At 40.4% G+C, this 18,162-nt stretch overlaps 2 protein-coding genes across 4 annotated transcripts in view; one reads left to right on the top strand and one right to left on the bottom strand.

The window, feature by feature from the left end:
• PARPBP (PARP1 binding protein) overlaps positions 1–3,067 on the top strand; it is a 56,367-nt gene extending 53,300 nt beyond the window's left edge. For all 3 annotated transcript variants that reach the window (XM_030215166.1, XM_030215167.1, XM_030215165.1), the window contains 2 exons: positions 1,362–1,518; positions 2,559–3,067. In XM_030215166.1, coding sequence (XP_030071026.1) covers positions 1,362–1,518; positions 2,559–2,881 — 480 coding nt within the window. In that variant the 3' untranslated portion in view covers positions 2,882–3,067. The remainder of the gene's footprint in view (positions 1–1,361; positions 1,519–2,558) is intronic.
• A 65-nt stretch (positions 3,068–3,132) lies between these two features.
• PMCH (pro-melanin concentrating hormone) lies at positions 3,133–6,843 on the bottom strand. The gene is made up of 3 exons (XM_030215168.1): positions 6,604–6,843; positions 5,358–5,559; positions 3,133–3,303 (listed from the first exon to the last, which is right to left on the bottom strand). The coding sequence occupies exons 1-3, from the start codon at positions 6,841–6,843 to the stop codon at positions 3,254–3,256; spliced, it is 492 nt and encodes a 163-aa protein (XP_030071028.1). The 3' UTR covers positions 3,133–3,253.
• Positions 6,844–18,162: the final 11,319 nt, after the last annotated feature.

The raw sequence follows: 18,162 nt of genomic DNA, 5'->3' as shown, positions 1-18,162 counted from the left end.
AACTTGGTGGAAGGCTTCCCCTTGACGAAGCAAGTATTGGGAAACAGGCAACCTGTCGGGGTTTGTGAGCACACCAGTTTGAAAATAAGATAAGTAACACATTGAGGCATATTTTCAAAGCACTTTGGGAGGCTAAGTTCCATATGTTTCTATGGAACTTTGGGAGGCTAAGTGCTTTGAAAATAAGCCTCATTGCCTCAATTTTTATATAATGCCATTAATAAAGAGTTAAGAAGCTCAAGCATTGGTTGGTAGGGGGTAAAGTCTGTGATTATAATATGCACCCGGAAAGAGTTTCACTGCGACAGTGAAGTGATACCAGCCGTGGTAGATTTATGAGACTTACCCATTACAACATAACTGTACTTTTTGATATCCTCTACTTTATATAAGGATAGACATTCAAAAGGATCTAGCTAGCTAACTTCAGAAGTTGTCAGGCCTGAGATTTTGAAAAATTTCCCCCTTCTCACCCCCGTGGCTAAATACAGCCAGCTGAAACTTCACATAGATCTAGCCAGTTCCCATGCAAGGGCATTAGGCCCTTAATGCAAACCTTCTGCCTTATGGCCACCTTTATTTTGTAGGCACCTAATCAACCCTCCCCCCCAAAACAAATATTTTAATTATTAAATTCAACAGTCATGATTATACCTCAGTATTTTCATTCCAAGAATGATTGCAGTTGACACGGACAGTTATTCTCTTCAGAATATAGTCTAGTTCCTGCCAACAGAGTGTAACGTCATCTCACTCCAAGGGTTGAGAGTAGCCCCAGAGGTGCTATCTAAGAGAAAATGCTGGCATTTTAAGAAAAACAAAGGGAGAAATAGCAAAACTGACCATGGGCTCCTGCAGCATATCCTGTTCCTCCCTTGGACTCCTGTAGAGAACAGAAATAGCAGGCCTGAACCCCTAGATATAAGGCCTTCTAGCCTTTCCTCCAAACACAGAGGAGATAACCTGCTTACCAGTGAGTGGCTGGCAGGCCCATCCTCCATGACTTCACACCGCAGAGCAAGGGCCAGTTTAGAGCAGCGACTTTGGAGTGATCCTCTGTTTCAACACAGAGGACATATTGTGGTCTCCTGCTATGGTTGTCACTATTAAATATTTTCTACAAGATTTTGTTTCCTTCCAACCCGCCTATTTTGTTAAAACTAGATCCAAGAATCTAACCTGGTTCTTTCACACAGTGTTCCACCGCACTGCTGTACAGTTACTAGGCCAACACTGTATGGTTAGTCTAGCAATTATTTACATTCAGCCTTGGATTAAAAGTTTGGTTGGATGGACTCTGATGTTGGGGCTCTTTGCTATTGTGTTTGAGGAGAAAATACTGTTCGTTTTTATTTCTGCAGATGAAGCAGAATTTGATTCGGTCTCAGTTTGCCTGCACGTATAAAGAGGATCATGCAGTACACAAACACTTTCCCAGTCTGAGTCAAGCTCCTACTTGTCGTCATCCAGCACCAAAACCAGTGTCTGTGCTTTGCTTTGAAAATGAATCTGCTGCAGGTAAAATAAATTTACTAAGACTTTCTCAGATTTTTAGGATTTATAAAGTGAGCTGCTGGTCCACACCAGAATTCATTTAAAACTTTTGTTATTTGTTTTAAAAATCTTACATAGCCGAGCCCCAGACTACCTTTTCAATTGAGTTTCACTCTGTTCAGCCCCTACAACCTTGCAGTCGGTTCAGGAGAGAAGATTAAAGACTCCTCCTTTGTCAATATGCCGTGAAATGACTACTAGGAATAGAACTATAACTGGTAAAGGTCCAGAACTCTAGAATACATTGCCTAAAGATATTAGAAATATTACCTGTTATATCAGAAAGGCACTCAAAACTATTCTATTTTCTCAATATTTGAATACTTCCTTTGATATTTTGTTATTTAAGTAATGCTTTTATTTTTTTTTATTTTGTTTTTCAGTGGAATCTTTTTGTTCCATTATTCCCTATTGTATTGTAGTCCGCCTTGAGCTCTTTTGGGTAAAGTGGACTACAAATGCCTGAATTGGATTAGATTATATTAAGATTAGAATTTCTGGATTCTACTGCAAGTGGTTCCATATGACATAAGTTACACTATGGCAGGGAATCTCAACCCATTCCTCGGGATACACAGGTCGGTCAATCAGTCTGGTTTTAAGGATGGGGGAAAAAAATCATAGATATAGACATGGTGGACAAATTTATTAGGATCAAATAAAATTGCACCCGACATGGCCATGTTTTGCCCAACATTGACTGCTTCGGGGATGAAACATCTTGTAGGGCTCTAAAAGTGCTTCACCATTAGACATTACAATACTTCTTCAAATGTTTTTGTTTCTGCTTTAAAAATGTTAAAATAATGTACAGACTTCTAGAGATTGTGAGCAGCTATTTAACGACTGCTCAAAAATCTTAAATATGTTATCAGACACTTGTGTAAATGCTTTATTATAAATGGAGAAATACTGCTCTGACTTTGCTTTGTTCAATTGGATATTTTTATTAAATTTGACTCTGCTATAGCACCAGCTGATTTTTTCCCCCTTTTCTAAAACAGTTTCATCATATGCAACAGAAGATACGAACTTGAGCCAAGCACCCAGATCAGTTTCTGGAAATGTACACAAGACAGCAGGTGTGCATAAAAAAGGAAGAAAGACATTGAGTACTTTGCCAGAAAGGAAGAGCTCAAAGAGGAAACAGCTGGATTTGAACAGGGAAAATATTGACCCTATTGAGACTGACTTAGCTCAGAAGACAACTGTAAAAGGGCTAAAAACAGCAATGAAACCAGCTGCAAGAGGAAAGCACACCAAGCTTTCAGCCAAAAATAGATTGATTCCTGGCCAGGGAAAGCTAACTAGCTTTTTCAGGTTATAAATCACCTCATATTGTGGGTTTTTCTTTTATCTGTAAATGTGTGCGTATACTTTTTTTTAATAGTGTGAACTATGAATTAGTGAACACCTTTTTTCTAAAATGTTTTACATTATTGGAATACAGTGTGGGAATGTTCTCTTGCATTGTATGGTTGCTAAGAATCTGATAAAAATGCTGTGTACAGCGTCTGAATTTGTGCATTCATTATTTTTAATAAATATACATGCCTGTTACTTTCCAGAAACTCATGACTTCATAACACCAAAGTATAGATCTGTTACACATATATAATAAACAAACAGTCTTCAAGTATTCATGTTTAGAGTTGTCAAAGCAGTTGTCTTCAAAGAGCAGGAGACAGCCGTACAGGTGTCAGATTTGCCAACAGGGTCGATAAACTCTTCCCAACATGCACCTGAGCACTGAGGGAGGGAAAAGATCGGAAATTGGAGGTTATATATTACATGCACACTGTAGCTTAAAAAAAGCACAAATAGTTTAGTATATGGAATGGATGCCAGTGGAGGTGGTAAAAGCAACAATAAAACAGTGCCATCGTTTGAGGAAGCATGGGATGAGCAGAGCATCCCTAATGGCAAAGAAGGGCAGGGACAGCCAGAGAACTGTGGATCTATGAGATTGTAGCAGGAATGAAATGATCATCTGCTCTTAAGGGAGTAAAGGGTAATGCATTTTTGATGCACTACTATTTCGTTGCTATACTGGCACTTTCGTATATCCTGACAATGGTTAGGAACAGGGAAAGGAACATGTGATAAGCCCAAAAGTGGGTAAACAAATTGCAGCCTAGTGATGGCAGCAAACTGGGTAGCCTCTGCCTTGCACTCTGATACTCTGCTCTCCAGAAACCAACCAAGCTGCTGGTGATCAGCTACTGGCCAGTACAGCCATGGGAACCTAGGCAGCCAGATCTTGGGACAGATAGCATTTGAATACTTGACTTGCTTTCCATTTAATCTATTCTTAGTTGTGGTTTACTCTTAACTGTTCAATATGATATTGAATTTGATTGTGCTGTATATATTTTAATTTTCTTTTTTTGACTTGTTAGCTCATGGAATGTTTTTATATTTGAAGAAATACCTTTGTCTGCATCTCATATGCAACCCCAGCAGGTAATTCATTTGGTATAGTTTAGTTGATTGTTTTATCAATGTGTCTGTTTTACATTTGTTTTTTTACATGATTTGGTTATGTATGGGTTTTTTAATTGTTACCTGCCTAGAATGGCAGTATATTGTGCGATAGAACATCTATATATATATAAAAGGCACTTTGAAGCCTCAAGCTGGAAACTTGAGGCGCCTGAGATATCCGGTTTGGCCTGCAGGCTCCAGTCACTGTAGCTCTGCCCTCGCGTCAAAACGCGATGATGTTGAGGGCGGGGCGGCCCTCGTGTCAAAACGCGATGACGTTGAGGGCGGGGCGGCCCTCGCAACCACGTCACTGAGGGACGAAGGGACGAAGAGGAGAGGTGTGCAACTCGGAACGGAGGCACGGAGGGGGTGTCTGCAACTCGGGAGGGAGGACGGGGGGGGGGGGGGGGATTACCCTGCTAGCGCCCGTTTCATTTTTGCCAGAAACGGGCATTTCTTACTAGTTTTTAAATAAACAACCTCATTAGGTTTGGTAGCTATTTTGATTTGTGACCCTCAGTGCTGCTGGTTTGGTGTTGTATTAACTGTGGGATTTCATATGCTCATATAACCAGGATGGCAGAAAAGCAATGAGGAAGAAATAAAACAACCCACCCCCTCCCACACACACACACACTACAGATTTTGATAAGGTGCAGTATCCTAGAAGCAGACATGCTGGCTGGCAGCTGGAATATAGCTTTTGTGGCATGTGCAGGAATAATTGGACAGCCAGAGTGGTCCAGTTCCCCCCCCCCCCCCCCCTCCCCATTGTCTCTGTTTTTATATGCTAAACAGATTTAGTGAGTCAGAAATTACAGCTTTACTTTTTGTGCTGGGTTATATTAGTTTGTACAAAGCATTGCTATTACCAGAAATTCATATAGGACCGGATTCAGTAAATGGTGCTCAGTGCTATTCTATAAAAGACGCTCTGGGTTGAATATCCTTTATAGAAAAGAACGTAGCACGGATTCCCATACTTTGGGCAACAGGACTTAACGTCTGCTGAAACCAGGTGTAATTCCTAGCGTCAGTTTGGGCATGCATCTGTGGTAGTCTATAACATTGCACACAAACCTCTGGAATGCCCTGAGCCTCCCATGGCCACACCCCCTTATGAGTAGCACGCTATGGGATTTGGACACAGTGTTATAATGCGTACCAAGATGCCTGTGCAATCAATTGGTGCCAATTAACAATTGTTAGTGGCTAATTATTGCTGTTAATTGACTCGTTACTCAATTTAGTTGCACGCGCATCCTGGGCTCACGTTCAAATTTGGACGTCCTTTATAGAATCCGGGGATAATGACTTACTGTCAAAATCTCTTCTTCCAATAGGAAATTTAGCAGCATTTTCTTCATCTCCGATATCTCGCCTTTCGTCCGCTGGCTCACTGCTCTGAACTTCAGAGTCAGATGGGAAAACAACGGATCCTTTTAGTGCCAGGAAAGGTAGCTGTTTCACCGCTAGATTTAGCGGTAAACCACCATGGAAGCTGTGTCTAGGACCTACATTCTGATAAAACCATATTTTTTAAAAAATCTTCATGATAGCTAACATGTACAAATCAAATGCACAAATTAACAGATGTACATTAAGTTTAAAAGTTTTACTTAATTTTTGTGGATTCTTGCCAATGCAAATGATGTATATAATAATCTGCATGGGATGTACCTAACGTATGCATGCTCCTCAAACTTCTGTTTAAATATGTTTAAATCTTGCATGATAAAAGGGATTGTCATTATCAATGTGCTTTTATCTGAGTGTGTGTTTGTATGCACTATCCCCAGATTCTATATATCACGTGGAAATCAAAACATATGCCATAATAATGCGCATAACTTAATTACATAAGGTAATCAGCGCTGATAATTGGATGTTAAGCAATAATCAACACTAATTGGCATTAATTAGAATTTACACACACTACCGTCTAAGTGTATTCTGTAATGTGATGCGCATAAATTTAAGTCGCATAGTTGAAAAATGGGCCTGGTTATGGGCAGGTCATTGGCATTTCTAAAATCTATGCATGCTGTTATAGAATACACCCACTCCACGCCTAATTTAGGTGTCAGGATTTACACCAGGTTTTAGTTGGCATAATTGCAACTAAATGTATTTGCATGGATTGGCGCTCGGCATATTCTATATACCGTGCAGAAATTGAAACCTATTCTATAAAATTTAGGTGTACTTTAGAGAGTACGCCTAGGCAGGTTTTTTCCATGCAGAATTTTCAGGCGCCCTATATAGAATCTACCCCTATAAGTTCTAGCGTGTGCTTAGTTCAGTGTGCACTCAATTTTAGATTGCAGTAACTCATTTCAGTGCATCATAACAGAAATGGGAGTGGGGGAGTGAGCTGCTTCTATTTTCAGCCCAAGTTCTGGAAACTAAAACCTGACACTTGGGCTTTCTACCACAAATACTTCCTAGTTCAGTCATTTAATACTAACCCTAGTTTTTTTCTCTTTGTTTCTGTCTCATTTGCACCTATTGAAAACATTTTTTGGGGGGGTGAGGGTTGTAAGAACAACTCAAATTCTGTTTTACCTTTTGGTTTCTTTCTTCCTCTTCATTCAAAAAGTTGCTGTCCTCTGTCTTATAGTGTTCAAGAGATGTAGCCACAGACTTCTCTATGCCTTCTCCATTACGAAGGGCTTTCCCAAGACTGAATGAATCTAGTAACATGTCATCACCCTCAACCTTCCTGACGGACTTTGAGACTGAAAGTAAAATGCCTTGAGAAATTAGAGACAAAGTCATTATTAATGGATAAGATGAGATGATCATTCTTCCAGTTTTTCTGTTCTATAGTTTGCATAGAAATGATCCTAGTTCTTCTTTTTAAAGCTTTTTCTTGCAAAGTAATGTGTTCTGAAAGATTTTCTTGTCCCCCTTATATACCAGGTGAAAAGAATAGATGCCGTAAGAGGCTTAAGCGTCCATTCATAGCATGAAAAGGGTGAAGTGTTGACGTATCTTTCTACTAAGTGTTAAGAAATCTTTGTTAGAGTACAGACGACAGTATAGATGATTGTTTTTGAACAGACCAGATGCTAGTCAAGTCAACAGGAGGTCATAATCTCCCTTTCTTCTAATAGAATTCATTTTTGTGTTTGAATGAGTACAAATGATAAATGTTTCTCTGAGGTCAAGCAGCATAGCAAATCTCATATGGGTGACATTATCTGATAGATCCTGTATGATGAGATATTCTAAAGCTCTCAAACTCAAGACCTTTCCAGAGCAGTGTATTATGTATGTGTGTGGGTTCCTGTGCAATTGTATGGGACAACATGAGGTTCAATAGGATACAGGCTGCCATTCTCCCACAGTGAAATAAAAGGTTGATCATTTTGCTGGGTTCCACTTCTTTAAAAAATAAATTGTGTTGCAGAGAGAGTGTGTGTGTGTGTGTGTGGGGGGGGGGGGGGTGTAAGCTTTTCCTTTCCTTTTATGTAAACCCTTAAGGCGATTTTTTTTTTTTTAATCTCATCTGCCCACTGATGCTGTACCTAGAGTGGCTCAATCCTATTGATGGGTTCAAGCTTTTATTGTGGGGAAATTATAAACATTGAACAAAAAAAATCCTAGCAGTTAATGTCCTTAACCAATTAGCCTCACGATCCAAAGCTTTATGCAAATAATTTCTTTAGGACCATCGGAGGTGGCATATTGCAGGTAGATTATTAATTATCTGTCAATTTGCCGCTCACCCAGTTTTGTTTTCGGTCTTTTTTTGTATATGATATATATTTTTTTCTTCACTCACTATTAACTATTACAGTGGGGGAAATAAGTATTTGATCCCTTGCTGATTTTGTAAGTTTGCCCACTGACAAAGACATGAGCAGCCCATAATTGAAGGGTAGGTTATTGGTAACAGTGAGAGATAGCACATCACAAATTAAATCCGGAAAATCACATTGTGGAAAGTATATGAATTTATTTGCATTCTGCAGAGGGAAATAAGTATTTAATCCCTCTGGCAAACAAGACCTAATACTTGGTGGCAAAACCCTTGTTGGCAAGCACAGCGGTCAGACGTCTTCTGTAGTTGATGATGAGGTTTGCACACATGTCAGGAGGAATTTTGGTCCACTCCTCTTTGCAGATCATCTCTAAATCATTAAGAGTTCTGGGCTGTCGCTTGGCAACTCGCAGCTTCAGCTCCCTCCATAAGTTTTCAATGGGATTAAGGTCTGGTGACTGGCTAGGCCACTCCATGACCCTAATGTGCTTCTTCCTGAGCCACTCCTTTGTTGCCTTGGCTGTATGTTTTGGGTCATTGTCGTGCTGGAAGACCCAGCCACGACCCATTTTTAAGGCCCTGGCGGAGGGAAGGAGGTTGTCACTCAGAATTGTACGGTACATGGCCCCATCCATTCTCCCATTGATGCGGTGAAGTAGTCCTGTGCCCTTAGCAGAGAAACACCCCCAAAACATAACATTTCCACCTCCATGCTTGACAGTGGGGACGGTGTTCTTTGGGTCATAGGCAGCATTTCTCTTCCTCCAAACACGGCGAGTTGAGTTCATGCCAAAGAGCTCAATTTTTGTCTCATCTGACCACAGCACCTTCTCCCAATCACTCTCGGCATCATCCAGGTGTTCACTGGCAAACTTCAGACGGGCCGTCACATGTGCCTTCCGGAGCAGGGGGACCTTGCGGGCACTGCAGGATTGCAATCCGTTATGTCGTAATGTGTTACCAATGGTTTTCGTGGTGACAGTGGTCCCAGCTGCCTTGAGATCATTGACAAGTTCCCCCCTTGTAGTTGTAGGCTGATTTCTAACCTTCCTCATGATCAAGGATACCCCACGAGGTGAGATTTTGCGTGGAGCCCCAGATCTTTGTCGATTGACAGTCATTTTGTACTTCTTCCATTTTCTTACTATGGCACCAACAGTTGTCTCCTTCTCGCCCAGCGTCTTACTGATGGTTTTGTAGCCCATTCCAGCCTTGTGCAGGTGTATGATCTTGTCCCTGACATCCTTAGACAGCTCCTTGCTCTTGGCCATTTTGTAGAGGTTAGAGTCTGACTGATTCACTGAGTCTGTGGACAGGTGTCTTTCATACAGGTGACCATTGCCGACAGCTGTCTGTCATGCAGGTAACGAGTTGATTTGGAGCATCTACCTGGTCTGTAGGGGCCAGATCTCTTACTGGTTGGTGGGGGATCAAATACTTATTTCCCTCTGCAGAATGCAAATAAATTTATATACTTTCCACAATGTGATTTTCCGGATTTAATTTGTGATGTGCTATCTCTCACTGTTACCAATAACCTACCCTTCAATTATGGGCTGCTCATGTCTTTGTCAGTGGGCAAACTTACAAAATCAGCAAGGGATCAAATACTTATTTCCCCCACTGTATATATAATATGATAATGGCTTATGGACTTATCTTTTAGGAAGCTATCCAAACCTTTTAAAAACCCCAGTAAGCTAACTGCTTTTACTATGTAACTTCATTGAGTGTCCCCTAGTCTTTGTACTTTTTGAAAAAGTAAAAAAAAAAAAAAAAATCAATTCACTTACCTGTTCTATACCACTCAGGATTTTGTAAACCTCAATCATACCCCCTCCTCAGCTGTCTTTTTCCCCAAGCTGAAGAGCCCTATTCTCTTTAGCCTTTCCTTTATATATATATATATATATATATATATATATATATATATATATATATATTTGTAAAAGCATACAGCATTTCTTGCATATTTGGATCCATTACCAATATAGCCAATGTTTCGTGATCTGCATCAAGGAAGTGGTCCAACTTACATGTCATCTCTTCTTTACATGGAGTGGCATCAGTTGACTTTACCACCAAGACTTACACTGCAGCTATTTTTCAGCTGATGAACCAGAAGACTGCGAGGTAGCAAGGGTGCCTCAAGGTAATATTTGGGACACACATGGTTTAGCTTGGGCTCAACCAAAAAATCTCAACATGCCCTGCTTGCCAGAAGATGCTTAGCAGTCTTCTTAGATGTCAAGTGCACAACGGAAAGCTCCTAAGTTCCATCATAGTGACAATAGTAACATAGTAAATGATGACATCCAGTCTGCCCAGCAAGGCAGCGAGAGTTGTACCTGCCGCTCTGTGTAGGTTCCACCTCTCTATGCCCTGTAACCTCTGATATACCAATGGAGAAATTTGGGGGGTTTTTTCCTGCTGATTTTGTTTTCATGAGTCCTACGAGACCAGGTACAATTCATGCCCCTCTACCATGAGATGGAGAACAGAACCTTTAAATAACAAAGTAGATGGTGTGGGAGATTGAACATGATGATGTGTTGAGTGGTTTAGTAAAAGGACCCCTAATTGTAAATGTTTTTAATTGCAAGGTATGCAAACAAAACATTTAATACTTTTGCCATAGAGCAAATGTATTAAGAATGCTGAAAATCTATGTAAAATGTTTTACATAGATTTTTTTTGGTACCTCTGCATTATTTTTTAACTTCAAATCTATTTTAAAGTAATAAAGGAATAGATTCAGTAAATAGCACCTTAAAAAATCCCCACGGTTTATAGAATAATGCTTAAGTGTTCTGGTTGTGTGTAAATTTTAGGTGTGGAGCATCATTGTAATTGTGTGTAGCTCAAAGCCGTGCCTCTGTTCTGCCCCAAAGCACCCATGACCATCTCCTTTCTGCTCCCCCTTTTTTGGGCTGTGTATAAAGTTTAGGTGCATAACACCCAATTAGTGCCAATAATTGCTTGTTAAAAAGCCAATTATTGGTACTGACTGGCTCGTTATTTTATTAAATTGCATGGGGTTAAATGGGCAGTATTCACAATGGTGAAGGGTAGTTAGTGGGGTTCCTCAGGGGGTCAGTGCTAGGACCGCTGCTTTTAAATATATATATAAATGATTTAGAGATGGGAGTAACTAGCGAGGTAATTCAGTTTGCTGATGACACAAAGTTATTCAAAGTCGTTAACTCACGACAGGATTGTGAAAAATTACAGAAGGACCTTACGAGACTGGGCGGCTAAATGGCAGATTACGTTTAATGTGAACAAGTGCAAGGTGATGCATGTGGGAAAAAAAGAACCCGAATTATAGCTACGTCATGCAAGGTTCCACGTTAGGATTTACAGACCAAGAAAGGGATCTGGGTGTCGTCATCGATAATACACTGAAACCTTCTGCTCAGTGTGCTGCTGTGGCTAGGAAAGCGAATAGAATGTTGGGTATTATTAGCAAAGGTATGGAAAACAGGTGTGAGGATGTCATAATGCCGTTATATCGCTCCTTGGTGCGACCGCAACTTGAGTATTGTGTTCAATTCTGGTCGCCGCATCTCAAGAAAGATATAGCAGAATTGGAAAAGGTGCAGCGAAGGGCGACTAAAATGATAGCGGGGATGGGACGACTTCCCTATGAAGAAAGACTAAGGAGGCTAGGGCTTTTCAGCTTGGAGAAGAGACGGCTGAGGGGAGACATGATAGAGGTATATAAAATAATGAGTGGAGTGGAACAGGTGGATGTGAAGCTACTGTTCACGCTTTCCAAAAATACTAGGACTAGGGGGCATGCGATGAAACTACAGTGTAGTAAATTTAAAACAAATCAGAGAAAATGTTTCTTCACCCAACGCATAATTAAACTCTGGAATTCATTGCCAGAGAACGCGGTGAAGGCGGTTAGCTTAGCAGAGTTTAAAAAGGGGTTAGATGGTTTCCTAAAGGACAAGTCCATAAACCGCTACTAAATGGACTTGGGAAAAATCCACAATTCCAGCAATAACATGTATAGAATGTTTGTACGTTTGGGGAGCTTGCCAGGTGCCCTTGGCCTGGATTGGCCGCTGTCGTGGACAGGACGCTGGGCTCGATGGACCCTTGGTCTTTGCCAGTGTGGCATTACTTATGTAACTTCAGTAGCTGGAGATGGAAGTTCCAGTAAGAGGCCCATATTCATAGCATTTATATTCCTGTCTTTGAGATTTATGCTTCTGTATTGGCCTATTTGAAAATGGTCTCGTGCTCAGTGCCTACATTTCATAAAAATTCCAAATTTAGGAGCATAAAAATGGTTGTTAAATTCTGGTCGCCATATCTCAAAAAGGTTATGGCAGAATTTGAAGAACTTTAAAGAAGAGTGACCAAAATGATAAAGGAAATAAAAATCCTCATATAAGGAAAGGCTAAAGAGAATAGGGCTCTTCAGCTTGGGAAAAAAGGACAGTTGAGGAGGGGATATGATTGAGGTCTACAAAATCCTGAGTAGTGTAGATCAGATAAGTGAATTCCATAAGCCATTATCAAAATGGACTTGGGAAAATCCACGGCTTTTTTCTGGGATAAGCAGCATAAAAAGTATTATACTGTTTTGGGATCTTGCCAGGTACTTGTGCTCTGGATTGGCCACTGTTGAGAAACAGTATACTGGGCTTGATGGACCTTTGGTCTGTCCCGGTATGGGCAACACTTATGTACTTTTAAAACAAATAGGAAGAAATATTTTCACTCGACGAATAAGCTCTGGAACTTGTTGCCATAGGATGTGGTATCAGCGATTATGGTATCTGGGTTTTAAAAAAGGTTTGGATAAGTTCCTGGATGAAAAGTCCATAGTCTAAACATGAGGGAAGCCACTTCTTGCCCTGGGATCGATAGCATGGAATGTTGCTGCTCTTTGGGTTTCTGCCAAGTACTTGTGACATGGATTGGCCAACTTTGGAAGCAGGATCCTGGGCTAGATGGGCCATCAGTCTGACCCAGTATGGCTATTCTTATGTCAGGGGCATTCTGGGGTGGAGTCCATTTAGGTCCCGATATTCAGACCTTACTGGCCAGGTTTAACACATAAATAGGACTGCATAAACAGATACGCTATTTTTATGCGCTAACACATGGCCTGAAGTCTGAATATTAACCGGTAATGCATCAGCCGGCTTAAAAAAAAAACCAACAAACAGAAATTCAATGCTGAAGCCCGCAGAAGGCTAAGCATTGGATTTCCAGTTTTAGCGCCAGCGGCAGACAAAGAAAACGCTGTCAGCCGCCAGCTGAATAACAGCCTGAGGCTGATGATGTCTAATCCTTTCTCCTGCTCACTTCTTATTTCTCCTTTTTTCTCCAAAATTAAGATTCCATGTTTTCCTTCCCCATTCCAATTTCCCTTCCTTGCTCCAATCACTCTTTCTCCCGTCTAGAAAGCTCGACTGCCCGTTTCGACTTCCACACACGTGCGCACACACACCTAGTGGACAGAAAATGATATCTCTGGTCGCATTACTGTATATAACAAGAATTTGCGTTCCAAATCTCTCAGCAGATACTGTGATGTTTAGTTAATATTAAACCTTATGCATTTTTTTGTGCTCATAATTGTGATTTTTCATCCTGTTCTATGAAATCTCCTTACTGTGAAATGACTCTTACTGTGAAATCTGATAAGGCCCTTAAAGTAAATAGGATATGGGCTTGTGACCTTTAACAGAGGTTGAATTTTCTGTTACTGTCTGCTTTTCTACAGAAAATAAATATTTGCAAAACATTGAATGATTTCACTTTATCTCATTTATTTGCTCTCTCTCCGGTCTGATATGGTCATTCAGAAGCCCTCTTTTCCAACAAAATGTATATTAATTTCTCTACTTAAGTACCTTTATATTAAGCAATAGTGATATGTAAATATTTCAGGCTAATTCAATGGTAGTTGGCAAGGCAATCTGAACAAAAGTGGAGGAGTAGCCTAGGGGTTAGAGCACCTGGCTTGATATCCAGACGTGCCTCATTCAAATCCCACTGCCGTTCTTTGTGATCTTAGGTAAGTCACTTTAACACTCTATTGTCTCAGACGCAAACTTATATTGTAAGCCCTTCAGGGACAGGGAAATACCTGAATGTAACTCACCTTGAACTACTACTGAAAAAGATGTGAGGACTGATTTGAGAGCCCATGGTCTAATACCATGAGTGCTGGACATTGCATTGTGTAAGATGCTTGGGACTGCCTGTGCATTTTCTTCAAACCTGACCTATCAGACCTCACTAAAGAATAATTGGAGAGAGAGAGCTTAACCAAGTCATCTTTATCTGCAGAAGCATCAGAAACAGAAAATTTACATTTTAGCTGTGAAACTTGTGGTAGGCAAAGTAAAACAATTGACTCAGACCATCCTCTGTCGAAAAATGGGAAACCCAAGCTGGAGTAGTACAGCATTAATTTCTTTCAGCTTCGGTGACCTTGATATTAACTTATGCATTTTTATTTTTCATATGTATAGCCAGCTCGAATAAATTTGCTTCCAGAACCAAGCCAGGCTCTTTGGCTTGGCTCTGTTTGCAAATGTTCTGGCTTGTTCACTAGTTCCAAAACTAAGATATTAGTTTGAGGTTTCTTGACAAAAAAGTAAAATCTCAGAAAATGAAAGGGCCCTAAACAGTTAGGGTTTTATGATTTCTTCACTCAAATGCTTAATGAATACGATAGGGGGATGCTATCAAGGTAGCACAGTGCACACTTCATCGTTATTTCTTCTCCAAGCTGAAGAACCCTAACCTATTTAGCCTTTCTTTATATTGGAGCTAGACCATTCCCTTTATCATTTTTATTGCTCTTCTATGGTGGTACCTTATCCAGTGGTGCTCTGTTTCTATTTCTTTCCATTCCTCCCATCTACCCTAGTCACAGCAATGTCTTCCAGCCAAGAAATATGACTCCAAATAGGTCTTCGGCCTTGAGAGATGACTGGATTTTGCTTTCTCTTGATGACTGCACTCTACCTTCAATGCAGAGGTGCACAAGTTCTAGCCATCCTCGAGGATGGGTTTCCAGGATATTCCTAATGAATAAGCATCTGTCAATCTTGTTGACTCCATTTCTTTTTTAAATATATACAACACTACATATACACATTTCTTACTACAATATTTAAAGTGATATAATGGTACTCAGTTCATCCCCATAGTGCCAACCTGGAACCATATGGTTACTGGATAAAAATCACCGCACCAACAGCACTATCGCAAAAACCTTAAATTCAAAAGTATAGGAATGAAAACTGTACTTATCATCTGAAGCGCTATGAGCATTTAATTCTTTTTCTCTGGGAACCCAGGTTCTTCACCAAAAAACAACCTTGCAAAATCCTTTCAAGTTCTGATGAGTTGGAAAAACTGTTCTTAATAACTTGAAAATTACAAGAAAAACTATATGGGCCAAATATGTTACCCATCCTTGAAACACCTCGAGGTATTCAAAAAGTATCCAAAAAACAAAAATGGAATACTGTTCCTTGTGACGAACCTCACTCTGTCTCGTCAAGAAGTTCATATACTGTAGCTCTCAAAACCTCTTCTTCCATTTAATCCAGCTCCACTGAAAGTCCAAAACAAAATTAAAAAACTGTAGATCTTTCACCACAGTCCAGAAACTCGCTCAAATCCACTATTGTCTCAGTCTATTTCTCAATATGCTTCCTCAGACTGAGCTGCAAAAAGTAATATTAAATGATTAACAAAACAACGGAGGGATATTTTATACTTGTTGACATACATAGAAGATATATTTAGCTCAGAATTGTATTATATGTAATGAATATGCAAGAGATAAATTTGCATACAATGGGGGTAGTATGCATGTAGCCGTCTCTTATCCATATTCATTAGGGATATCCCAAAAACCTTACCCGTTTGCAATCCTCAAGGATTGAACTTTGCACTCCCTCTCTAAAACATGCCGTTCTAACCAGGTTTAAGAGGAGAGAACCTGTCTGCTCATATCTTGTGTTTAAAAACTACATGTTACATGTAATATAGTTTTTCTTTCCAGTGCATGCCTACATGTTCATTAGTGATATCTTGAAAATCTGACCCATTGGCGGCACTTGAGCGCTGGAGGTTAAGATCATATAATCCATAGGCAGAGGACTGGTGCGGAGGCAGAGCCCCAGAGATCAGAGACCCAAGCTCTGGTTTTTGGTACCTTCCGAATTTGGCACCCTAGGCATGTGCCTATGTTTCCTATACATAAATTTAGCACGGTCTTCCCTTTCTTTGGATTTTAGATTTCCTTTGGACTTGCATTGGGCTCTTTGATGCCCCGGGGTCATTATTGCACATGTTTCTCCAAACGCTTGAATCTCTCCTCTTTACTTATTTTTTTACCTCTCATCCTTTGGAGACCTGGATCAAGCGTCAGTTGAGTGTTGCTATGTCTACTGAGTTAAAATCTCTGCATCATCGGCACTAAGAAAAAAAAAACCCTCTTTTTTCCAGCTTGTGGCAACATGAAAATAAACTTATTTAAATCAAACTTTTTAAAGAAATTTAAACAGCTCAAAAATGGAGTCATGCCCTTTTCCTCCAGTTCATGTAATGCAAATCCAAGACCGACGGTGGCCAACGTTTCACTTAGGCTGCTTCAGAGCTCATGGATTGCACTGGAAAAGAGAATAAGACCTTACATGTGTTGCTAAACAATCACAATTTTTCTACTTCATATACTTAGGGCCCTGTTTACTAAGCAGCATTAGAGGCATGTTAACGGTTTTAACGTGCATTAACCATGTACGTGCTTACGATATCCCTATAGGTGCCTACATGGTTAGCTCGTGTGCCAAGTGTAGGCGTGCTAAAACCATTAGTGCATCTTAGTAAACGGCTGACTGTACAAAGGCCTAACATCTTTAGGAAGCCATCGTATTTGAGGGGAAGCTGTTTACCTGATTATTTCCGAGCTGTGCACAGTAGCATGTGAGCCCTTATTGTCACCTATTTACTAGGTGGTAAGGGCTTCTGTGCTAATTGGACAACGTGCAAGGGCGTAGCTAGGTGGGGTCAAGGGGGGCATGGGCCCCCACAGATTTAGTCCTGGCCCCCCTGGTTTTGCTGATGTCTCGCATGTCCTGCACGTTCCTTTAAGTGAAACCGCTCCGTTTCACTTAAAGGAACGTGCAGGACGTCAGGACTCAAGAAGACAGCAGCACAGATCCCCCAAACATGCCCCCATGCACGCTGATCCTAGAACTACCATGGGATGCCTGAGCACATCCCATGGTATTGCAATTTTTCCCCAGCACTAGAATCCATATCCGCGATTCCTATGCATTCCATACGCAGCAAATGTATCATTTGTATCCGTCACTGTGGGGTATTTATACGTGAGCCATTCTTTCAAAATGACCTGTCGGGCCACTACTGTTGCTTTGTTGATGAAACGTTTGTATCCTTTCGGGATCGGATGTCCCAGCTGTAGTTGGCCAAAAAGCAGAGCCGGTTCGCATTTCCACTTATTCTTCCACAGCTTAGATGTGTATTGTACCAAGTCTTTCCAAATGTTAAGTATTCCTGCGCATGACCAAAACATGTGGCCCAGTGTTGCCCCACTGAACCCACATTTCAGGCACTCTCCCCATGGCGAGAGTCCCATGTGGAAGGCTCTCCTCGGCGGTATGTAAAGGCGGAGCGCAAACCTGTACTGTTGTTCCCAATGTTTTGCCCAGGCAGTTCTCTTCCGAATGGACAAGATGTACGACTTAATTATTTCTGCTGATATATTAGTGATGGTGTGATATATATATATATATATATATATTTTTTTTTTTTTTTTTTTTTTTTTTTTTGGGAGGATTTTGATGGCTTTAGCCCTGAAGGAAAGTAGGGTGCTGTCCATGTCATAAGGAATTTGTTATTCCAATCCTGGTTTTACCCTCTTGCATGTTTGATTGTCTTATTGTGTTTCCCATGAAAATCAGAATGAAAAATCCATGTATGAAGAAAGGAAAAACAGCCTGTTCCTTATGATATAAAATCTGCGTCAGTCTTAGTGCTTTCACAGTATTAGGAAAAAACATAATAGAGCTTCTCAGCTGAGCTCTTGTGACACACCTAGCCAGCCAGGTTTTGAAGATTCTCACAATGAATATGCATGAGATCAATTTGCATGCACTGTCTCCATTAGAATGTTAGATTGAAGTGGGTTGATAATGATGGGTTATTTTGTCTCTTTTCTTTTCTGTAAATTTTATCTCTATGATTTCGACTGTTATTGTTTTATATTCCTGTGAACCATTTTGAATGATCTATTTTGATTAAGGAATATGGTATATAAATATCAGTAAATAATTTAATACAAATATTTT

Source organism: Microcaecilia unicolor, chromosome 9 (assembly GCF_901765095.1).
Source record: "Microcaecilia unicolor chromosome 9, aMicUni1.1, whole genome shotgun sequence".
Lineage (NCBI taxonomy): Eukaryota > Metazoa > Chordata > Amphibia > Gymnophiona > Siphonopidae > Microcaecilia > Microcaecilia unicolor.
Note: the sequence above shows the minus strand (reverse complement) of the source record. Positions and strands in the feature narration are given on the sequence as shown.

What these genes read in the sequence shown, in the direction of transcription:
- PMCH (XM_030215168.1), bottom strand. Translation starts at nt 6,843, where the DNA reads ATGATCATCTCATCTTATCCATTAATAATGACTTTGTCTCTAATTTCT. An exon ending in AGGAAGAAAGAAACCAAAAG is followed by an intron (nt 5,560 to 6,603) that starts GTAAAACAGAAT and finishes TGGTTTTATCAG; the next exon opens with AATGTAGGTCCTAGACACAG. An exon ending in TGGAAGAAGAGATTTTGACA is followed by an intron (nt 3,304 to 5,357) that starts GTAAGTCATTAT and finishes TCCCTCCCTCAG; the next exon opens with TGCTCAGGTGCATGTTGGGA.